The sequence below is a fragment of the Gekko japonicus genome, unplaced genomic scaffold, assembly GCF_001447785.1.
Source record: "Gekko japonicus isolate JY-2015 unplaced genomic scaffold, Gekko_japonicus_V1.1 scaffold1311, whole genome shotgun sequence".
Classification (NCBI taxonomy): Eukaryota; Metazoa; Chordata; class Lepidosauria; order Squamata; family Gekkonidae; genus Gekko; species Gekko japonicus.
Genome location: NW_015168086.1, coordinates 222,920 through 247,192, shown reverse-complemented (window position 1 = coordinate 247,192; position 24,273 = coordinate 222,920). Strand labels below are relative to the sequence as shown.

Sequence of the window (24,273 nt, the reverse complement as noted above, 5' to 3'; positions counted from 1 at the left end):
CTACAGATAACTCAAACATACAAATGCTCTTCAGGTAGCAGAGATCAGTCCCTCTGGAGAAAACAGTGGACTCTGTCATTAAACCCTGCTGAGGTCGCCCCAGGAAACTGACACTGTTTGCCCAAAGCCAGAGCACGCTCCCAGAGCCTCTATCTAGATCTCGTTGTATTTATTTCCACAACGGGCCTTATTTCTAGTCATGATATAATCCGAATATTGGTGGAAGCCAAACGGCCCTTGTTACTTGGCACAAATGTCTGTCTTTGAACGAACGAGTCCCAAGCTGGTTGATAGTTTGACCAGAAAAGGACCGATCCCCCCTCCCCTCTTTATTCAAGAATGCACTGTACGTTGCTTTTATATTTCATATTTCTTCAGGCAGTCATGAAAACAAGGCACCGGCATTAGTACCTCTTCTGCAAGCCCAGGTTGGACAGAGTACCATTTTGAGAAGTAAGATGGTCCAGGGTGGTGGTGGTGGTGGTGGTGGGGAAGTGCGTGTGAGCAAAGAAGAATAACCCCTTCCTGCAACACACAACAGCGGGAGGAATTCGTGCCCTTCACGCTCATTCCGCCTGCGGCGCATTCCGCGGGCGCCCATGTTCAGCAGTACCATTGGGGGCGGGGGGCGGGGGAGAGATGTAAATTGTTTCTGAGCTTATAAGAGGCTGTGTAAAAGGCAAGCGGCACCTTCTTGTCCTCTTGAGCCCTGTTCCCCTAGTGAGCCCGGAATTCCTCCAATGCCCGTAAAACCCGGATCTCCGCTTTCCCCCTTTTCTCCTGTGGGGCCTCTCACACCTGCAAGGAAAGGGAAAAGCAATCAGTGCCAGTTAATCCTGCAAACACAGTGGCCCAGTGTTGGCTATAGTCAGGGCTTTTTTGGTAGAAAAAGCCCAGCAGGAACTCATTAGCATATTAGGCCACACCCCGGACAGCACATCTCATTAGCATATTAGGCCACACCCATGCCTTCCCTTGGTTTGCCCGAGCGTCCTGCGGCAAGCCGGCCAGGGAAGGCACGGGGAGGCATTTAAATGCCTCCCCAATCCGTCCAGGCCCCCCCCCAGCCCACCCACCTCAGAGTCGCCGGGTTTTTTTTTCCACTCTCCAGGCCTTCCCTCTGTAGCCATGCACGCAGAGGGTATGGCTGTAGTGGGCGTGGCCAACTCTGAAGCCAGCCGGAACTCCGTTCCTGTGCGTTCCTGCCCAGAAATAGCCCTGGCTATACTTAGGTTTGCCAACCTCCAGATGGCACCTGGAGATCCTCCGCTGTTACAATTGATCTCCAGGCAACCAAGAGAAAATGGCTGCTTTGGAGGACAGATTCCACGGCATTGTATCCAGCTGAGGCCCCTCCCCTCCCCCAAACCCTGCCCTCCCCAGACTCCACCCTAAAATATCCAGGTATTTGTCAACCCAGCAGTTGGCAACCCTGGTTATAGTTATGCCATGAGTAATCCATCTATCGAAGCTGTAGATGCAAAGCAGAAGGTGCCTGAAGTCCTACAAGGACCAGTAAGTTGTGTGAGAGCAGAGGACATTTCCGCAATACTTCTCTTGAACATGTTCTAGGTATAGTCAGGTTTTTCTCTGGGGGTCCTGCTGGACTCCGATTTCATTCTCACGTCTCTTTAAGGAACTCTTGCATTCATGTGCTAATTTGCTGCCATCCACTGATCCTACCGGCCACCAGTGTTCCCTCTAAGCTGAGTTAGTGTGAGCTAGCTCACAGTTTCTTAGCCTCCGGCTCACACATTTTTGTCTCAACTCAGCAAGGAGGGCTCCAGAGCAAGCTAATTTATGCAGTAGCCAAATCGCTCGTTCACAAGTTTAATGTCAGTAGTTCATAAAGTAGAATTTTTGCTCACAAGATTCCATAGCTTAGAGGGAACATTGCTGGCCACCCATTCCATTTTCAGTTCTGCAAATGCACCTGGGCTGTGAGTGGCCTCTCTGAATGGCTTACCCCCAACCCTCTTTCCCCCTGTAACTAGCTTCTGAGATCTTATTTCCGTTTTGTCTGAAGAAATGTGTTTTGCATACGAAAGCTTACAATTCAGGTAAAACTTCCTTGGCCTCAAACGTGCCACTTGGCTCAAACTATATTCTAGGTATGAGCAGATCTCCTTTTTTAAAAGAAAAGTGCAGCTGTAACACCTGTGGGTGATCCCAGTTTTGCACCGACATGGTGCCAGGGAATGGGGGGGGAGGCTACAATCAAACCCCCACAGGCCCTTATTTTTTTCAGCTTTAAAACTGCACTACTAGAAGTTGCTTTTTGCTCTCTGGAGGAAACCTACAGGCAGCACTGGAAGGAGAGGACTGCACGCTGCCCATTTCCCCCCTCTTACTTTCACTTCTGATGGATTTCCCCTCTTTATTTACTCATTTGGACGATCCAGATATCATTTTATCCTGTCATATACTCCAAGAAGCTAGATGTCTGTGAGTGCGACTAAAAATGGGGGAAATGGCACAGAGGGGGGAAAGTTAACATGTCTTCTCCGGCACATGGCTTCAAGCTGCAGCCACTATTAACTTTTTTTAAAAAGTAAGGGAGAGAGCCAGTGGAAGAGTCACACACTTAACCACTACAACAAACTGGTGGGGAAAGTGACATTTAAAACACACATTTTCCATTAAAACGCTAGGAACAAAGGAGGGATTCTTGTTTTGAATTAAACAAACAAACAAAAGAGTGGGGGTTGAAAGGTTAAATATTCCCTACAGCAATTGACCCCGCATGAACTCACAATCTGCATTTTATGGATAGAACATGAGGGTACGATGTTCATTATTATCTTTGAGCAGTAAGGTTTTCATGCTCTCAAAATGGATTCAGGAAATATGTCACGATGGGGACAGCTGTTTAGAAATGTGTTAGTCCAGGCCCACTAACATCAACCTACTTGGATCTTTGGAATAGTTTACTACAACATGCTACGCTTGGGCTAATTCAATTTTTTTCCAAACGTTTGATACCTCACCAGCATTGTACAACTGTATATGCACAAAACACTCATGGACTTCAAGAGGATAATGGCTTTAAAATCTAGGCAGATAACTGCACATTCAACAACATTTTCGCTACTTCAAGGGTTCCAAAATCATACACAGCAGAAGTGTTGGTGGAGTCTCTGTCTCATTTCCCCATCTGCAAACGGCAATGGCAATAAACAATTTGATTGGATGACCACAAACACTTTGGAAGTTAAGAACAGCTATACGTAGGCCCTGGTCACACAGGCTGGAAAATGCGCGTGTGGGGGGGGAAGCGTGGCTGTTTGCCCCGGGGCAAACTAATGCGCGACTGCGAGATCAGACATCCGGTTGAGGTCCCGTCGAGGTTCCGTGGCTAGGGGGGAGGTGCCGATCACACCACAGGCAAAGAAGCACGGCGGCGTGGAAAAACGGGGTTGTTGTTTGTTTTTTTACTTTTTAAAACTGAAGTGTGCACATGCTCTGTTGGGTGCTTGTGCGCATCTGTGGAGCCTTGGGGAAAAAAATGACCTGTTTGCGAGGGGACATGGGCGGGCGCCGGATGCCACCGGAAACGCGATCAGACGCCCGCCCTTGCCCCGCGGTTTCCGGAAACTAGTACCTCCGAGGTACTAGTTTTTTGCTGCGCATCTTCAGATGGAAGCCTCGGTTGAGCCAAGGGAGCTCTACGCTTCCCAGATGTGGCGGTGAGATTGCGCCCGGAAAATCCGCCTATCTTCGGCCTCTCTAGTGTGGCTACTGTTCCGTGTGACCGCAGCCGTACACGATTTATAACTGTCACACTGTTATCTGGAATGAAGAAAGGGGGGGAGGGAAATCCACCATGGTCACGTCATAACAGCAGTGAAAGAGTTTTACCTGGGAAGCCAGCGGTACCGCCTTCTCCTTTAAGACCTGTTCTTCCTGGTAAATTTATAGTATCTCCCCTGCCACCTGTTAGAAGCATAAATTAACAAGGTATTCGCACATATATTTTAACATTTTTTTCACGCGGAAGTGAAAAACTTGAGATTACTGTGCATTATTAACCAAAAATGAAAGGTGAAGACAGAAAGGAAGTGAACAAAACGGGGGGGAAAATAGATGTATAAATTTGGGATCAATGCCCCAAGAAGACTGTGGAAATCTTCCTAGTGAATTCAGCTTATTCTGGATTAGGTGACTGGTAACAAGTTTCCATTCTGCACAGAACTGCATACACGTGATGAAAAAATTACTTTTAAAAGCTCGGCTGTAGCGGAGTACAAAAGGACTCACCAATGTCCCCAGTCAGGCCCTTTTCGCCAAATGTTCCTGTTCCTCCCGGCATTCCCTTGTCTCCCTGTCACATGGTTGAAAGTGGACATCAGGTTATCAATCGGAACAGAAATGACGCATCAACATTGTTAGGGTAAAGATGAAAATGCCACAGATGTTTTAACCTAATCCGCCTATCTTCCGTCTCTGTAACGTATTTTTTTCACGCGGAAGTGAAAAACTTGAGATTACTGTGCATTATTAACCAAAAATGAAAGGTGAAGACAGAAAGGAAGTGAACAAAACGGGGGGGAAAATAGATGTATAAATTTGGGATCAATGCCCCAAGAAGACTGTGGAAATCTTCCTAGTGAATTCAGCTTATTCTGGATTAGGTGACTGGTAACAAGTTTCCATTCTGCACAGAACTGCATACACGTGATGAAAAAATTACTTTTAAAAGCTCGGCTGTAGCGGAGTACAAAAGGACTCACCAATGTCCCCAGTCAGGCCCTTCTCGCCAAATGTTCCTGTTCCTCCTGGCATTCCCTTGTCTCCCTGTCACATGGTTGAAAGTGGACATCAGGTTATCAATCGGAACAGATATGACGCATCAACATTGTTAGGGTAAGATGAAAATGCCACAGACGTTTTAACCTGATCCGCCTATCTTCCATCTCTGTAGCGTGGCTAATGTTTCCGTGTGACCGCAGCCATTATTTGTCTTTCTTTCAACTAAAAGCCTTAATTTCCAAAGAGGTTACGTTTAAAGTGAAAAAAATTACAAAAAAAGCCCTCGGTATTCAAGATCCAAAGGAGGTTATTTCCGAACAGGTGTGGGGTAGAAAGTCAGAAATTCCTCTGACAATTTTAGTAATTTAGTCAAAAATTTACATCCCACCTTTCCTCGTGGTTCAAGGCAATTTACGATAATAGCTTAAAAAATCTCTAGCTCCGAAAATAGAATTGCAAATCCCAAATCTCTCCCCCCTCTCCCCTTAAAGGATCCCTGCCATTCAGACCCCCACAAAAGAAGGAGAAGGAGGAGGAGGAGATTGGATTTATATCCCACCCTTCACTCGACTTCTCAGAGAGGCTTACAATCTCCTTTCCCTTCCCCACAACAGACACCCTGTGACGTAGGTGGGGCTGAGAGAGCTCTTTCAAGAATTGCACTTTCAAGGACAGTTCTTGTCAGAACTATGGCTTGCCCAAGGTCATCCAGCAGCTGCTAGTGGAGGAGTGGGGAATCAAACCTGGTTCTCTCAGATTAGAGTTCGCGCACTTGACCACTATGCCAAAGCCCTGGCAAGCAAGCAGGCCTTGCAGTGCCTACAGGGCTCTTTTTTAGCAGGAACTCCTCTGCATATTAGGCGACACACCCCTGAGGTAGCCAATCCTCCAATAGCTTACAGTAGCCCCTGTAAGAAGATCTCTGTAAGCTCTTGGAGGATTGGCTAAATTAGGGGTGTGTTGCCTAATATGCAAAGGAGCGCCTGCTACAAAAAGAGCCCTGCCGGTCCTGAAGATCTCCAAGGAGGGCGCCCACCCCCACCTCTTCAGGAGCCGCAGCCATCCCACAGAGCTGGAGCCACGATGGAAAAGGCCCTGGATTCTGGTTGATGCCAGATGAACCACCCTATATGGTGGGACAGCCAACAGACGGCTGCCTGATGACAGCAGCTGGCACACAGGGACATAAGGAAGGAGTTTTTATCTGGAGGTTTTCAAGCAGAGGCTCGATGGCCATTTGACAGCCATGCTGATTCTGTGAACTCAGGCAGATCACGAGAAGGGAGGGCAGGAAGGGTTGCATCCAGGGCTTAGTCCCCACCTCTTCAGGAGCCGCAGCCATCCCACAGAGCCGGAGCCACAATGGAAAAGGCCCTGGGCTCTGGTTGATGCCAGATGAGCCACCCTACATGGTGGGACAGCCAACAGACGGCTGCCTGATGACAGCAGCTGGCACACAGGGACATAAGGAAGGAGTTTTTATCTGGAGGTTTTCAAGCAGAGGCTCGATGGCCATTTGACAGCCATGCTGATTCTGTGAACTCAGGCAGATCACGAGAAGGGAGGGCAGGAAGGGTTGCATCCAGTGCTTAGTTCTCGTGGCCCTTTCTTACATGCCCAAGGAAATGCCGATCGCCACTTTGGGGGCCAGGAAGAGATTTTTCTCCAGGCCAGTTTGGCCAGGGATCCTGGAGGCTTTTTGTCACCTTCTGGGTGTGGAACAGCTGTCACTGGGGCTGTGGGGGGGAAGGTATTTGTGAATTTCCTGCATTGTGCAGGGGTTTGGACTCGATGACCCTGGAGATCCCTTCCAACTCTATGATTCTATGAGATGGTCCTTCAGATTTTGCAAGAAACCACGGCCTTTTTTTTTTTTTTACCCCCGTTTGTTTTTATTAATTACTGTAACATTGTCCTTCGGGTGGTTGAGGGAGTTTCATATTTTCTTTAGACATCATTAGACGTCACAGCTCCTGCAGAACTACTTTGATACTATAAGAATTCTGCCATTTTGCTAGGACTGATATGGCTCTGGGATCCACCACTCCATTAGAACTATTTACTCCATTCATATTAATTTTCGTTACAAATCACGGCCTTGATCCATGCAGTCTCAAGGGGCCATTGTTGAAATCGAATGACTGGTGACGGAGTGGAGAAGTCCCATCCCCTTCACCATCCATGGAAGCTCACAAACAGATGATTGCACAAGAGTCCTGGTCATGATAAAGAGCTTGGATGGGAGGTATCTAGTAGCCAGAGCTCTCTACCCTGCCCTTGGTATCTTCTCTGTGCCTGTATAGAAAAATTGCTTTCTGCTTTCTATATCCACATGCCTTCTCCTGTGATTACATTATGATAACATGCTGTGTCTTATTTCCTGTTGCAAGCCAAATGGTGAGGCCACATGGCCTCAATAGCCATGCCATAAACCCACATTCTTTCACACCTTGGTGCCAAAAGCCAGACCTCATGGCTCCACACTCTGGCCCACTTGCGACCAGTCACGTACACAATGAAGTAGCTGGAGTTTGGGTCAGCTGACTGCAGGCAGGGTCTCCAAACGTCCAGCCAATCCCACAAACCTGATGTTAGCAACCATGGCAACCAACAATTGGGCACACCCATGCCCACTTGCAATTGGCCAAATGGCCACAGCTAATCATGAATCATGATTAAATTGGGATATAATTGTTTGATCCCTATGGGAGTGAGTCTCTTCTTCTTGTTCTCGAGTCTCTTGTTCTATTTGCTCTGAGGCTCTTGCTGCCTGTTTTATTGCACCTGAAATGCTGTCTCTTGGAAAACAAAGACCTGCTTGGTGACTTGGAGCACCCTGGAGCACATTGGATCCCCCTGAAGTCGACTCAGTTGGGGCTTCCCCCATGGAAGTGTTCTTAGGATCATCCTCTCCAATCAGTTTCTCCATCATGAATACCGTGTGCTAATGCTGAACAAAGAGCATTCTGGGGCTGAACTATACGGGGCACTAGACATATAAAACAGACACTGGACCGGAGCGGGGGGGCAGCATAGATCAGGGCTTGAGAGAGGAAAGATATAACTCTTTCTCCCTCCCACTCTCCCTTTGCCACTCCCCCCGTCCAAGGTGACCCCACACAAAGTCGTGACTCAAATAAACAAACAAATGGGATTTGCTCACCCGACGTCCAGTGGCTCCAGGGAAGCCGGGAATGCCCTGAGGTCCTTGGGCACCAGGATGCCCCGGAAAGCCTTTGAATCCTTTGATCCCAGTCTCTCCTTTATGGCCTTTAACGTAACCTGGGAAACCAGGTGAACCAGGCCTTCCAGTCTGGCCAGGGTAGCCCGGCATCCCTTTACTGCCTGCGAACAGAGTGTTGGAAAATGTTGACATCACAGGAAACCCAGCTTCTGTCAAGCTGCCTTTGGAGGCTAGGGTTGCCGAGTCCCAATGGCATACTGGCGGGAGGGAGCTTCCTGGGAGTGGGGAGGAGCGGTGCGATGTGCCTACATCACCCGGAAGTGACGGAGGCACATTGGGGACTTTGGGCAGCGACACTCTGGTTTTTGGGCAAAACTCTATGGTAGAATTAGCTACAAATCATAGAATTTTGCCCCAAAACCAGAGCGGTGCCACCCGACATCACATCCGGGTTACGAAGGCACATCACGGTTATTTCTGGCTTCTCAGAGGTAAGAGGGAGTGACTTGGGGTGTGTGTGTTAAAGTGGGAGACCCCCGCCTGGACTAGGGGGTCTGGCAACCGTATTGGTGGCAGATGGACAGCTGTCTGAGCCTTCTAGAGAGGCCTGTCTTTGGCCACAAGAGCACCAACTTGAGAAAGAAGTGTTCTGCTGAACTTTCCTAACGAATAGCCGCACAAGGATGCCCTGCTGTAGGGCGTGTCCTGCGTGAATCTTGGGAGATAATTTTAGTATTGCATCTTGGTTTCACGATTTACAAACGATACCCTTTTATTCTCCGGATTTGGATGGCCCAGGCTACCCCGATCTCGTCAGATCTCAGAAGCTAAGCAGGGTCGGTCCTGGTTAGCACTTGGATGGGAGACCACCCAGGAAGCCCAGGGCTGCCACACAGAGGGAGGCAGTGGCAGAGACCACCTCCCTTCATCTCTTGCCTTGAAACGCCTACGGGGTCACCCCGCGAGTCAGTTGTGACTTGACAACTCTTCCTACCTACCATTGTTTTAGCAATATGTGATTTTTTTTTTAACCATAATATTTTATTGGATTTTAACTTAGAACATAACAAATAAATACAGGTTCTCAAACAACATTTTAACAATTTTTCATGTAAATGTCAGTGAGTATACAGACTTCCAAGTTAACTTAATCAAATACTGATAGAAGTTTGCTAGCTTATTAATAACAATGAGTATTTTGCTGTACTAATCGCTTTCCAATCGAAAGATTCAAAGGTTAATTTATCCACAATTGGATACCATTTACCAGTTGGGTTCATTAGTTCACATTCATTTTGATCATTTGTGTTGAAAATGGAAACGGTTTCTAATAAAAAATATTCCCATACTTTAGATAGCCATAAATTAATTGTCGGAGGATGTTCATCTTTCCATTTCTTGGCTATAACATTTTTTGCGGCAGTAAAGAGTAGATTTATCAGCCTTCTCTGTATGTTAGGAATGTCACCCTCCGGCCACAGATTTAGCAACATTAGACTAGCAATATGTGATGGACAGTGTGACAATAACAGTAAACAAATACTGAACTAAAAATTGGTGTGCTGGAGGCCCGGTGGCATGCAGAATATCACACCCTGTTCCCAATGGCGCTGGGTTGGCTCCTTACCTTTGAAGCCAATGTACCCCTTGACCCCGGCTTCTCCTTCGTCTCCTTTTTCACCTTTCACTTCCTGGAGCATGCTTGCCATGATTTTCGGGGGTGCTCCTGATGGGCCGTGTTCTCCACGGTCACCTACGAGGAATAAATGCTCAGAGGTCACATTCATCAGCCTCACAACTCAAGCTCCCGTCTTGTTCCTGCTTGGCCTGCAGCTGGGTGCAAAACACCTCTCAAAGCAAAATGTTCATGAGAAGAGAGAGCGCGGAAAGACAGGAATAAATGCAAAGCTCTGCCCCCTCATGCCTTCCCTTCCTCTTCATAGCCACTTTTGAGTGACTTGTATAATTTGCACCTTTCTCCCAGTTACTATGATCTGTGGCTTTGACATGTACTACTCCATTCTAAGTAGGACGTGAGGAAAGAATAAGTACCCCTTGTGTATTTTAATTTTTTGAAATTTTCTTTACTTGTGCCTTTGCCACTCGGTTGCTACGTTGTGCGCCACCTCACGTCCAAGGAGACAGGGACGTTTTGAATAAATAAATTATCCCTTCTGTATTTTAGTGGCTTCAGGTGGAGTGTGGCCATAGACTGTTCCCTTGGAATCAAAACAATGAAGCTAAGAACGTTTTCTTGTGAAGCTATGGAGCCTAGAAAAAGGGGACACTGTCATTCTCCTATTGCCATCCTAACTATCCAAAGTAGCTATGTCTTCCCTGTTGCTATAGCCTCTGCCTGGAGGATCCTTTATTGTTATAGGCCAAGCCTATAGGCTCCCTTGTTGTTATAGCCCATAGGTATAGGCTCCCTTGTTGTTATAGCCCATGGATATGGGCTTCCTTGTTGTTACTGCCCATGAGTATGGGCTCCCCTATTGGCTACATGGGACCAAAGAAGTGGATGGGAATGCTTCCTTTATCTAGGCACCAAAGAATCAATAAGACCACCACTGACTGAGGAAAGGCACAACATAGCCTGTGGAACAGAACAGTTGTTCTCCACTTACCACACATAGGAGCCAGCTAAATCTAGCGTTCTTCTAAATAAATGCACTATGTTAGGAAAATAAACACCCCCAGACCCGTTCAATGTGCATCAGGGTAACATCTGACAAAGGGAAGGGAAGTACCTTTCTGTCCTGGGTCACCCGTCAGCCCTCGCGAACCTTGCAGCCCAGGTATGCCTTTCTCTCCTTGGACTCCGTTCCAGCCCGGCCATCCTTTGAGACCCATGGCACCTTTAAACCCTCCAACGCCCTGCGAACCTTTGCTGCCTTGTGAGAGGAAAGAGGGATGAGAAAGGTGAAGCCCCTCCAGACCTGGATTCAGCTGTTTGCCCCGCTCCATTTTCTAGGCAAAGAACAAGCTGGATCTCATTTTCAATTTACAAGGTTTTGCACAGAACTGCATATTTGAAAATCTGGATTTACATTTACAGAAACAGGTATCAAAAATAAGGGCTCAAGCTGTGGAGTGAGAAAAACAGAACAGAATGCAAAAAGGCCCCCAAACTTTCCACTGCCTTCTTTCCCAAACTGGCTTCCCTTGGAGCAGCTGGTCATACAATTCTGGGTTCAGGGTTTGTGCTTTACCTTTCAGACCGGGGAGGCCGGGCATCCCATCCACTCCAGCAAGGCCAATCTCACCAGCTTTGCCTTTAACGCCAGGGAAACCCGGTTCACCTTTGGTACCAGGCAGACCTTTTACGCCTGCAGGGCCAGGTGCTCCTGGGTCTCCGGAATCCCCTCGAGGACCAGGTGGGCCTATAAAGAGTCACATGGGAGAGAAAGCGAAGAGAGATTGGCTGTGGTTGGACCAAGGAAGACCTGCTGTTGCAGACGTTTTGAGTTAACACGGGGAAACAAACAAACATCAACGAACCATCAGCACCTATTCACGGAGTGTTTCCAAATTACGAAGATTCCTAAGACTAAAGGGAAAAAACAACCCTTCCTGATCAAGACTGCATCCCTTAGTTTCTTTTATTGCTTGAGTAAGCCATCTGGAGATTGAATTATAAATCCCCACCCTAAATCTTTTGCTAGAGGATGGCATTATTTAGATACATGAGCTTAATAAAATCTGGAAATAATGGTTTACTCAGAAGTAAATCCCATGCTTTTAATGGGTCTTTCTCCCAGGAAAATGTTCTTCGAATGAGGGCCATGGCTCTGTGGTAGAACATTTACTTGGGAGGAGGAAGGTCCCAGGTTCAATCCCTGGCATCTCCAGTTATGAGGATAAGGTTGCAGGTGATGTGAAAGACTTCCACCTGAGGTTCTGGAGAGCTGCTGTTAGTCTGAGGAGACAATACTGTCCTAGATGGACCAAGGGTCTGATTCAGTACAAAGCAGCTTCACGTGTCAGTTGCGGCCTCTGTTACTTGGCACAATAAGGTGTTACACTGCTTAAAGACATTTCCAAGTGACAGGCGTCTAGAGAAGTAGTCATCTTGTGGTTTGGCCCAACGATGTAGAGTCTGAATTCTAGCACCACAGGTTGAGTGCTCTGACTGAAGACCTTGTGTGGGCTATCCATCATCATGTTCCATAAAGCTGGGCCAAGACACACAGCAGGCAGTACACGAATGCTGAAGCTACCTACTAGCGCACAGGAACATTTTTCAGTGGCTACCATACCAGTTACAAAACATGTGAATAATATATCTCATGCAACATTTTACAAGCACCAGCACACTACATTCCACAGAAACATCTCTACTAGTGTTCAAAGGATCAGCAGTGAATCACATATTGGCAATATTACGTGGATAATGGCTACTCTAGGGGTCCCCAACCCTTTTGAGCCTGTTGGCACCTTTGGAGTTCTGGCCGAAAAAAGAAGAAACTGTGAGGTAACTGCACTAGAAAATATTTAAATAACAATCACAAAATTTATACAAAAATGTGTACCAAAATCTGCATATATAAATGCACAAAGGCAGTTGAAAATGGTGAAATTGATGATGATCTCCGGAATGTTCTACCGTTTCGATACTATTCTTCTTCCGAATGTGGATGAAAGCAGCGACTCTCGGTCTGTTATTTCAATAGGTATGTAGTAACAATTTCATTATTTTCACCAATGTATCATAACATAGTTGCAAGAGATTCTCTGAAAGAATGTTCCTAGGGTAAAGTGGTTGTATAAGGCATTCTCTTTCTATTTTCTAGCACAGTTACCTCACAGTTTCTTCTTTTTTTGGTCTGTTCTGTGACTGTGACCATCATTTTTCAGCCACCTTTGGAATTCTGATACAGTGTGGTGGGCACAGCCACAAAATGGCCCCCACAGTAGGTGCAGCCAGCCACAAAATGGCTGCCACAGCTTATCTTCAGTTATAGCATTAGGATCCTTGCGTTACGGTGGTAGCTGCCACCAAAACAACTTTAAAAAATTGACACAGCCAATAATATCTCAAATGGTTCATAGCTCCACCTGGCCTTACTCACTTTCTCAAAACACTTGGTGGGCACCAGGAAAGGTACTGAAGAAGAAGAAGAGTTGGATTTATACCCTGCCTTTCACTCAGAGTCTCAGAGCAGCTTACAATCTCCTTCTTTTCTTCTCCCCACAACAGACACCCTGTGAGGTGGATGGGGCTGAGAGAGCTCTGAGAGAACTGCTCTTGAGAGAACAGTTCTGAGGGAACTGTGACTAACCCAAGGCCAACCAGCTGGCTGCATGTGGAGGAGGAGCGGGGAATCAAATCCCATTCTCCAGATTAGAGTTTGCCGCTCTTAACCAGTACACCAAACACGGTGGGGTGCCATTGCGTCCACGTGTATCATGTTGGGAACCCCGGGCAACTTTATGCTTGAAGAATTACAATTAAAGATAGCTTATCTCTGCATAAATATAAAGAACTGACAGGGAGACTGAAGAATGAAACTCTGGCTGGTGACTTACACACAATGTTCTCCTTTCTTAGCAAAATGCTTAAGCTACACAGACAAAGAGTAAAGGAAATCAAATTTGGGAATGATTTCTCACCAAGAAATCCCTGTGAACCCATTCTTCCTCCGGTTCCTTGCGGGCCCGGCATTCCAGGGAATCCAAATGAACCCGGTGGTCCTGGCCTACCCGACAAGCCTGGAGACCCTGGAAACCCACGCCCTCCTTTGATTCCAGGTGAGCCTGGAAACCCATCGGTGCCTACCAACAAATATAAAAGAGGTCATCAACAATAACAATCTGAAAACAATTACAGTGACTCTTAAGGCCACGGAAATGGAAGCTAGGTATCTCCTCCTTAGTCAGAAGATGAAAAGCAGAGTTTGTGTCCAATGCTCCCTCTAAGCTGTGGGAGTCTTGTGCCGCACCGGGAATGGCCGCCCGCAGGGACGAGTGCACTGCCCAAAGGGGCAGCTGGCAGGCTGGAGGCAGGGAGGGAGGAGAGGCGTGTGTCTGGAGGAGGGAGGAAGGGGAAGGAGGAGAGGGAAGAGAGGCGCGCAGCTGGAGGTGCGTGCCCAAAAGGCAGCTGGTGGGTTAGAGGCACGGAGGGAGGAGAGGCGACTCCCCGCCTGCCAGATATGCTCTCCTGCGGCCACGGCACTGGGTGGAGGAGAGTGGTCAAGGCGGTCCGCTGCCACCAACGCTCCCCTGCCCCACCACCCAGAAATTCCTGGCTACGCCCCAGCTTCTTGAGCCTTGAATTCTTAGCGGAATTATTTTTCCTACAAGTATTATGGGTAAACCCCCCCCCCCCAAATGCTGGCAGAATGGACAATATCCCCATCATTTTCCTGGTGACGACTGTCAGTCACGGCAACCGAGGCAGCCTCCATCCCAAACCTCAGGCCTGAGGTGCAGGGGGGCGGGGCACATGACGAAGCCCCGCCCCCTGCTTCCGGCCACCCCGCTTCCAGCCCTCATTCAGCCAGGAGGAGGCAGGAGAAGAGGGAGGGTAAGTTGCTTCCTCCCCACCTCTCCCCACCTCTGCCTGCCTGGGGCCAGGGAGGGCCTTGGCGGGGCTTCCTCGCACTCCCGCTGGCCTTGCAGGTCCACCGCCGGGCCCCTGATGTCAGGGGGTGTGGCATATGCTAATGAGTTATGCTAATGAGTTCCCCTAGCTCTTTTTCTACGAAATGACCCCTGCCTAGAGGTCACCTCCTCCAACCCACTTGCTCAGTGCGGGAAGTAGTCAACTACAGCACCCCACTGCTTAAAGGAGCACACGCCTTCTTGTGGGGCTGTGCCTTTAAGAAAGGGAACGGAGCCCCCAAAAGCCCCACCGTAGCTACGAGCCTGTTACGAATTCTGCAAGAGGGAAGAGGGCACTCCGGAGCAATCATGTCCACCATCCAGGTCATCTTTGTATTGCACAGGTCAACCAGGGCTGTGACAGGGGCGTCAATCTTGCTTACTGGAAAATCCCAAAGAGACATCAGGGAGCCCTTTAGATCTATCAGCCTCCAGGGGCGGACCATCCTCACTGCCACCCAACTCCTTCCGAGGCTGCGAGAATCTGCAAGTCTAAACTACAGATCCTAGTTTTATTAGCCTGGAGGCGAAGGGGTTTGTCGCAGGCCAAAACGGGGAGGCAGAGATCAAACATGAGCGCTTTCTGAGAAAGCCGTGAAGTATGCTAGACTGCGTTCATGCCGTTCCAGTTCTTCAACTGTCCCATTAGCCAAACCAAGAATTACCTCTAAATCCTGGTACACCTTGGTCTCCTTGGGGGCCTCGTTGTCCTGGGGATCCAGGTTGTCCAGCATCTCCTGGGAAGCCTGGCTGTGCTCCTAGGATATCTCCTGTGATGCCTTTTGCTCCTGGTGTACCAGGCAAACCTGAGAAACCAGGACTACCTGGAAAACCTTTAGCCCCAGGTAATCCTGGTAAACCTTGACTTCCTCTGGGCCCAGTGAATCCTAAACAGAGCAGAATGACCATTCTGAGTAGAACAAGATATTTGCTATAGCCATATTTAATACATTCTAAATGGGGGGGGGGCCTGCTGCGGCTCAGTGGAAGAACCTGAGCTTTGCATGCAAAAGGTCCCAGGTTCAATCCCTAGCATCTCCCAATAAATGGACCAGGCAGCTGATGATGTGAAAGTCCTCTGCCTGAGACCCCGGAGAACCACTGCTGGTCTAAGTAGACAGTACTAACTTTGATGGACCAAGGGTCTGATTCAATATAAGGCAGATTTATGTGTGTGTTCACTGAACTGTGATTGATGACAGTAATCTTTAATAAAAATAATTAGGGGGAAAAATTACGAAAGGCTAACATCATCAGAGTAATAGAACAAAGTCTGAGTTCAGTGGTACCTTTAGGACCAACACAGTTTTATTCAAGGCATGGGCTTTTGTGTGCACACACACTTCCTCAGATACAGTGAAATGGAATTTCCAGTCCACACATATATGGCAGAGGTAGAACAGCAAATAAGCATACAACATAACATCTGTTTTAACAGGGATAACAAGCTAAATTCATAAGGTCACCATTGTTTGGATTTAATCCCGGGGGGAAACAGTGAAGCAAACAAACATGTCAAAATTGGAGATAGATGTGTAAATGTATCCTTCTTAATTGCGGAGCTCTAAGATCTCCAATTCTGTTTCACACAATGGCTAAACATTTGCTCTGGATGGCCAATAAACATGGCACAAGGGCCTGATGTTTGATGTTTCTAATTAGCTCTGGTACTGGAGTCAACTGCCTCTGGATATGGAGGTTCTTTTTCGTCATGATTTTATAAACCTCTACGATGTCCCTCTCCGGTCATCTGTTTCTGAAACTGAAACGTCCCCGGCTCTTTTGCCTTTCCTCATAGGAAAAGTGCTCTAACCCCTTAATCACCTAGCTTGCTCTCCGTGGTACTTTTTTCAGCTCTGCAAATGTACTTTTTGAGATACGGTGACCACAAATGCACACAACATTCCAAATGAGTCCGCGCCACAGCCTGGGCCATCAGTCTTTCAAGTGTAAACCACAACATAGAGGAAAAATAAAGGAGCTGAAGTAGAAAGGATAAGTATGAATCCCATGTGAGTTCCATGTAATTCATACCAACCCTTGACGACTCCTCCTCAACCTTCCCCATAGGGTTTCTTACTGCTATTTTCCTTCATGTATTTATCTGATGAAGTGGACTGTGATGCACGACAGCTCATAGTGAAATAAATGTTGTTAAGGTGTCAATGGACTTTTGGTTTATTTTCCTAACTAACATGACTACCCCTTTGCAACACTGCCAAAAGCCTTTTGGAAGTCCATGCATGTATATCTTCTGGATTGCTCTAACCTACATGCTTGGTATCCTTCCCAAAGAACTCCAAAATCGTTAGTGAGGCAGGACTTTCTTTTGCAGAAGCCATGCTGATTTCCCATCTACAGGCTTTGTTCCTCTACTTAAGAATTCCATCTTTTATAGCAATTTCCACTCATTTATCTGGAACAGACAATAACTGGCCGTAGAAGGAAAGCCCTTACCCATGTACAACTCTGCACAAACATCAGTTATTGGATCACAGCCAATATCTATATGCTCAAGGCCTCTCTTTTAACTGTACATCTCTTCAGGCACTTTTTTTTTTAAAAAAGCACAGAGATACGTAATACAATTTACAATACGTAAATAAAACTAAACAAGACCTTCATTTGCCTAGATGTGAAATTACGTCTTGGGTTTTGCAATACCTGGGGGGCCTGCGACACCTTCGGGGCCTCGGTCCCCTTGGAAGCCTGTTACCCCCTTGAGCCCATTCAGACCAAAGTCTCCTGGGACCCCCTTTGCACCAACTGCACCTACATTTTTGGAGGTAAGAGACTACGTTAGAGGCAGATTTTTAAAAGATGAACACATACATACATAACGGTTTGGCCATCGGGATAGTGAAGACCTCTTCTCCTCAGAAGAGTTACCAGAGAGGGCCCCCCCCCCAGTGTCCAAGGAACTGTCATTCTACTGAGGACTGGGGTTGGTATACTCTGAGGTGAGGTAGCTGCCAGGTCCCAGGGCTTCTAGCAGGGCCCAATGCTGCCGACCTCCCCCCACTCCCTTGCTAGCACTCCACCACCCATGTTGCCAGTGCCACTGAGGAAAGGGCTGTGATCATGAGGGTGGGAAGGTCTGTGAGCAGATGGGAAGGACACACAGGCAGGTGTGAGTTTTGTGGGTAGAAGAAGAGATTGGATTTATACCCCGCCTTCACTCGGAGCCTCAGAGCGGCTTACAATCTCCTTTCCCTTCCTCTCCCCACAACCGAAACCCTGTGAGGTAGGTGGGGCTGAGAGACCTCTGACTGAGAACTGCTCTCGAGAGAACAGCTCTGAGAGAACTGTGGCTTGCCCAGGGTCACCGAGCAGGCTGCATGTGGAGGAGTGGGGAATCGAACCCGGTTCTCCCAGATTAGAGTCCACGCTCCTAACCATTACACCAAATTGGCTGACTGGGAGGGAAGGATATAACTCTAAACCCAGAATGTGTTAAGTTGCATTAACCAGAGTTTAAGCCCTGACCTGGATAGTCCAGGCTAGCCTGATCTCATCAGATCTCAGAAGCTAAGCAGGGTCAGCCTTGGCTAGTATTCAGATGGGAGACCTCCAAGGAGTACGGAGGCAGACAATGGCAAACCACCTTTGAAAAGTCTCTTGCCTTAAAAAACAAGTCTATACTGCCACCTAGTGGTGCATGACGCGAAAAAAGCTAGAACTTTGGACTGCCAGAAAATCTTAGGATCTCCTGGCTAGTCTACACACAACACCATACAATAATTATAATTATTATCCCGAGTTTAGGTTTAGATCATTACTATAAGAAATAGGCAATAAGAATTTACTGCCAAATGAATCACTGTTACTCCAGTGCTGCTCTACACAGCTAAATATAACCACATTTATTGTTATGGAACGTTTAAATAACACAAGAATTGTATTTATTTATTTATACCTTCGGCTTTTTGATATTTATGATATTTGTTCCCCCCTTTTTTGTCCACACAGGTCCACAAAACTTGGAAACCATAAAAAACAATGTAGTAAATAAACCAACCAACAAGTACGTGAACAACAAACAACAAGCAAGCAAGCAAACAAAAAACCCTCCAGAATGTAGAAAGGAAGATTCAACAACCATCATTCAGCTATCAGTATACCACTGATCAACCGAGCCTAAAAGTTCTCTCATATAAAACCTGTCTGAAACTTGATGTCTGAAAAGCAGCAGGGAGGGGAAAAGATGGGCATTTCTGGGGCGGACGTTCTGTGACCTTGATGCTACCACTGAAAAGGCCCTGTGCTGCAAAACCAGCTAACAAACCTCAACCAGTGAAGAAAACAGAGTGGGGTGAACCCAGGGACAGCATCCCATCTAGCTGTGCCCACAGTGGTGAACAAGACAAACTCCAAATGAAGGGAGGATTTTACCTCTTGGTCCTGGTAACCCCGGACTTCCTGGAGCTCCTTTGGGGGCCGTAGGGCAGCCGGCACCTAGAGAGAGAAATGGCACGGACTGAGTGGATCTGGTAAATGAACATGAACCCACTGCTCAGTAAGAATGCTGTCGTAAAGCATAAGGCCATATGGTCCAGTGTGCCACAAGGCCTGGTATGCATTGGCAGTAGGGGCACGTGGAATATGGAGGGACATACAGAAGGGGAAGGCAAGAGGCTATCTGGGAACAGAATAATTCTCTCCTAAGCTTTAAAGCGATGACATTCTCTCAAACCAGATTCGAGTTCAGTAGCACCTGAGAGACCAATGAGATTTTTAGGGTATATGTTTTCAGAAGTCAAAGCTCCCTTCGTCAGGAACTCGTTAAGAGTTTTGACTCTTGACTCTAAAAATCCTGTTGGTCTCTTAAGTGGTACTGGATTTGAATCTACCTGGTCTACTGCAGACCAACTCAGCTATCCTCGGAAATTCTCTAAACTGGAAACAGAAGCCAACCCTTTCATGTATCCGCATCAGAGGTCATTTCGGGGGGGGTCGCAGCTCCCCTGAGTGAGGTAGGGGGGCGGGGCACATGACGAAGTCCCGCCCCCTGCTTCCAGCCGCCCCGCTTCCGGCCCTCATTCAGCCAGGAGGAGGCAGGAGAAGAGGGAGGGCAAGTTGCTTCCTCCCTGCCTCTCCCCACCCCTGCCTGCCTGGGGCCAGGGAGGGCCTTCGCGGGGCTTCCTTGCACTCCTGCCGGCCTTGCAGGTCCACCGCCGGGCCCCTCATGGGGGCGGGGTGTGTGGCCTTATGACACACTTCAGGTGATGTCAGGGGGTGTGGCATATGCTAATGAGTTATGCTAATGAGTCCCCCTAGCTCTTTTTCTACGAAACGACCCCTGATCCGCATCAATAAGAAAAAAAGAAACTACAGAATTCTCTTCATCAGAATTTTTAATACAGTAATACATTTTATTAAGCCAAATCCTGTTTTGTGAAATTACAGCCCAGCTAGGTAGGCAAATCTTGCTTTCTCAGCCCAGCTGTTTAGAAGCGCTGGTTTCATTTTGTTTAACCTCTCACGAATTTAAAAATAATTTTGTTACGTTTATTTTACCTGGCCATTGTGCTTCCTGTTGTCCTGTCCTGTTGCCGGGGAAAAACGTCTGCACTGTTTGTCCACAATCTTGAAGGAAGTTAAAAGGGGAGGGGGGGATTATTTTTATAGAATTTCTATGCCACCTCTCAGCTGCAAGCTTCCAGGAAAATCATATTAATTTGCAGTGCATAAATAATCAGATTCGTGAAACAGTAAAACATACAAAGCAGAAAATCCAATGAATATATAATAAATGAAGTCAGCATACAGTACAGAAAAATTCAAGGATCATCAAAAACTTGGATAAAACGGCGACGGAGGCGAGAGACTGGGAGGCGCCCGATGACGCGCAACGCTGGGCGAGGCGGAGCCTGACTGGACGAAGCCTGAGCCAGGAAGCAAGTGTGAAAGTCGGGCGCCTGCGCAGTCCCGCCAATCAACAGTTGCCGGGAGGAATGCCAAGAGAGATCGCCGGGAAGAAACAACCACGCCGGAGTAACAACGAGGCCCTCCAACTAGGGTGCCGGTAGGCTTCCCCACCCCTATCATGTGTGGCCCAAGTTAGGGACGAAGGGTTACTAGAACCATTACAGATGTAAACCGCCCAGAGACCCCTAGGGGTTAGGGCGGTATAGCAAGTGGAAAGTTAAATTAAATTAAATTAAATTAAATTAACCTAAAGCTATGAAGGCCCAGGTTCGAAGTGGACAGCTATGGAAATGTGTGGGTTGGTGCCCATACATCTCACTTCCGATGGGGACCCCCGAAGAGAAGCACCCTCTGTAGAATGCTTTTATTCTTGGGCAAGTTCCTAGGAGAGCCAACAGTCCTTTCGCTATTCCGGACCCAGGCCATTTCCATTATAACAAACAAAACAAGAGGATCCAGACTTCTCAAACCATGGCCAGATTTTGAACCATTCACGAAGCCTGTGGTGATCCTTTGAAATTAAACAAGGCTGCTCCAGGAAAATCTTCTCTGAGGTCTGTGATGTGTGTTATCACACGACTCCAACAAACGACTTCTAATTACGTGTTCAATCAAACACGATTCCCAAAACCGTCCCCAGCAATGGGAAATGGGCTCAAGTTAAAAAAAATGTAAGCACTGCTCCAGGAAGTTGCCCATGCCCAGAATTATTAGAGGCAACTTCAGAGCTGAAGAGCTGACAGTCTGGGGGCTTCCGGAGGAAGCAGTGCTTCAAAGGGTTGCCACGAACCTACCTCCGTTTCCACGCAATGCAGCTCTCGATGCTACAATGGGGAAACCTTGCTTTGGTTTTTTAACTGACTGGTGATACACTGGGGAAGGAAGGAAGGAAGGAAGGAAGGAAGGAAGGAAGGAAGGAAGGAAGGAGCTTGTGATTCAACAGCTGTTACTATTAGAATGTGCGCACATACCTATTTGAGCAGGAGTCCCTGGGGGACAAGGCTGCTCCAGGAAAATCTTCTCTGAGGTCTGTGATGTGTGTTATCACACGACTCCAACAAACGACTTCTAATTACGTGTTCAATCAAACACGATTCCCAAAACCGTCCCCAGCAATGGGAAATGGGCTCAAGTTAAAAAAAATGTAAGCACTGCTCCAGGAAGTTGCCCATGCCCAGAATTATTAGAGGCAACTTCAGAGCTGAAGAGCTGACAGTCTGGGGGCTTCCGGAGGAAGCAGTGCTTCAAAGGGTTGCCACGAACCTACCTCCGTTTCCACGCAATGCAGCTCTCGATGCTACAATGGGGAAACCTTGTTTTGGTTTTTTAACTGACTGGTGATACACTGGGGAAGGAAGGAAGGAAGGAAGGAAGGAAGGAAGGAAGGAAGGAAGGAAGGAAGGAAGGAAGGAAGGAGCTTGTGATTCAACAGCTGTTACTATTAGAATGTGCGCACATACCTATTTGAGCAGGAGTCCCTGGGGGACCTGGAGGGCCTTGCAAACCAGGATTCCCATGCGCCCCGGGGTCACCTGGAGCACCGGGATACCCTTGGGGGCCTGGCAAGCTAATGCCAGGCAGGCCTGCTTCACCTGGAAAGCCCTTCGGGCCAGGCAGTCCTGGCTCACCAGCATCCCCTAAGGCACCTCTTACACCATCGCCCTGTAAGAGAGCAGAAATATTAAAGCCACCTGCTTACATGAAGCTCGTCTATCCATTTGTACTACGGAGCTGTTCTGAGCTCTGAACCGAGGTCAATCTAGCTTCCCTCGCCCTGGCAATCAGGCACAGGACAGCAGAAGGCCTCTTGCCATTCAGTGGAGGCAGCTGACTGGTCTTTCTAGAAATCTGCATGCCCTTAATGTGGCCAGGTCGAGCGGGCTGCCAACCTGTTTCCTTTGCATTGCTTTTTGGGGTACCCCGGCTAGTGGATTCCAAAGAGGGCCACTGTACTGAAGGTCTGTTGTTTTCCTGCTTATCATTCCAGAAAAAGAAGCAATTTCTCTGTTTATTGTGTCCACTGACTATAACAAAAGAGGAAACTGTATGGGAGAGATGAGAGGTCTTAGACCCTGAGGATGGGGGGACGGATTTCTCCAGGTGGCCATGGTGGTGCTTTGGACCCAGCAGCATAGGCCCCAGGCCCGTAGCCAGGATTTTGTTGCTTGTGGGGCTGAAGTTCTCAGTGCAGAAAGAAAAGCAGAAATTCTGAGGAATACATCTCAACTACTCTTCTCTTTCTGATTCTTCTCAAGCTATCTGTTTTACAGAGGAGTTCATGCTAGCAATGGCCCTTAGCTTATTAACTGTTTAGCCAAAAGAAAGCTGTTACCAGGATAGCTCCCTAAATTGCAAGCTGTTCACCACTTTAGAGGACAGTTCTCAGCTGCTGCAAGTTAATCACTTCCACCAGCCTAAGCAACAATTCTGAGAACAAGCTGGCAGGTGGGGGTGATGACTTAACTTCTGTAGTCCAGAAAGCTAACACCTTAGGCAGAAAAACTCTCTTAAAGGAGACCCGTTTCTTGACACAGAGTTAGAAGGGATCCTAGAGGTCACCTACACCAACCCCCTTGCTGAGTGCGGGAATTAGGCAACTATAGCACCCCACTCTGCTTAAAGGACCGCATACCTTTCAAAAATGTTTTTAAATGATTTTAAAAAGCATTAACGGGAGAAATTCTTGTGGGGCTGTGTCTTTAAGAAACGGGGTAGAGCCCCCAAAAGCTCCACTGTAGCTACAGGCCTGATATGACCTTTAAGTCGATGGCTGTCAGGCCTGGTGGTGGATCTCAGAGAAGGAGCTTTGTTTGAGGCTCAGAGCCATCATCTTCTCCAAGCATCAAAAAGAGTAAAGACAGGGTTTTCCGGTTTTTGCTTCGCCTGACGGCCGCGCTCTAATGGTGCTCCATATGGGGCGCCTCGTTCCATGGCGGATAGGAGGGGAGCCGACCGTTGCCGGCTCCCCCCGGAGCTCTTGGTGAGAGCTCCAAGCCAGCGGGCCTCGAGTAGTGCCACTCCCAAGGCGCGATGCCAAGGAATTGAGGCACTCTTTGCCCCAAACGTCCTGCTACCGCGGTGCCATCATGGCTTCTAGAGGTGCACACTGGGCGAGCGCTCAGGAGTATCAGCGAGAATGCAAGCTATCTCGACATATAAACGATACCGGAAAAAAACTTGAGTGACCTTACATTAAGCGCATGAACTTTTCAATGGGCTCTGACACCCCCCCCACCAGCGATAGCGGAAGGGAGGAGTATCCCCTCCCAACAAAACAAGACTTTAAATAAAAGCCTTACCAAAACGGGGGAAAGATTCTGGAAAAACGTTATTTGAACGAGCAAGCGCATTGCTACATAAAGCGAATAACGATAACTCCTTTTCTGAACTTCTGTAAACTTCCCGGGAAAGTAAACAATGAGTCGACAAGACAAAATGGCGCTGAGGAGACCTCCTTCAGGTGGTGGCAAACATCATCTCTGGGTTCGAAACCGGAAGCTACCACAGACTTTTCAGCCACGTTGGCTGTAGCATTGCGACCCCTACTGGACCAGATGACAAATCTCAACCAAAATTTTGAAACACTTCAAAAACAGATGTTAAAGAACTCTAATGCAGTCAGAAAAGTTGTTTTCAAAACATCTGCACTTGATCAAAGAGTGGATCAACTACAAAAAGAGAGAGCCTCTGATAAAGAACAAATCCTTAGGCTTCAAGCAGAAGAATCAGCTTATGTGCTGAGGTTCCAAGGTGTTCCTGAACAAAGCAGTGAGAATCTTAAAGAAATCTTGACTCAAGCATTATCGTCG

The 24,273-nt window shown here is 47.6% G+C and overlaps 1 protein-coding gene and 1 pseudogene across 1 annotated transcript in view; both read right to left on the bottom strand.

Moving 5' to 3' along the window:
• Positions 1 to 24,273, bottom strand: part of COL4A2 (collagen, type IV, alpha 2) — a 218,161-nt gene that overhangs the window by 29,899 nt on the left and 163,989 nt on the right. The window contains exons 24-36 of the mRNA XM_015414706.1: positions 21,925 to 22,126; positions 20,054 to 20,122; positions 18,929 to 18,991; positions 17,201 to 17,308; positions 15,202 to 15,423; positions 13,547 to 13,708; positions 11,146 to 11,316; positions 10,684 to 10,827; positions 9,561 to 9,686; positions 7,913 to 8,094; positions 4,731 to 4,794; positions 3,859 to 3,933; positions 691 to 798 (exon numbers count right to left, since the gene is read on the bottom strand). Coding sequence (XP_015270192.1) covers positions 691 to 798; positions 3,859 to 3,933; positions 4,731 to 4,794; positions 7,913 to 8,094; positions 9,561 to 9,686; positions 10,684 to 10,827; positions 11,146 to 11,316; positions 13,547 to 13,708; positions 15,202 to 15,423; positions 17,201 to 17,308; positions 18,929 to 18,991; positions 20,054 to 20,122; positions 21,925 to 22,126 — 1,696 coding nt within the window. The remainder of the gene's footprint in view (positions 1 to 690; positions 799 to 3,858; positions 3,934 to 4,730; positions 4,795 to 7,912; positions 8,095 to 9,560; positions 9,687 to 10,683; positions 10,828 to 11,145; positions 11,317 to 13,546; positions 13,709 to 15,201; positions 15,424 to 17,200; positions 17,309 to 18,928; positions 18,992 to 20,053; positions 20,123 to 21,924; positions 22,127 to 24,273) is intronic.
• Positions 6,636 to 6,836, bottom strand: LOC107113381 (annotated as a pseudogene).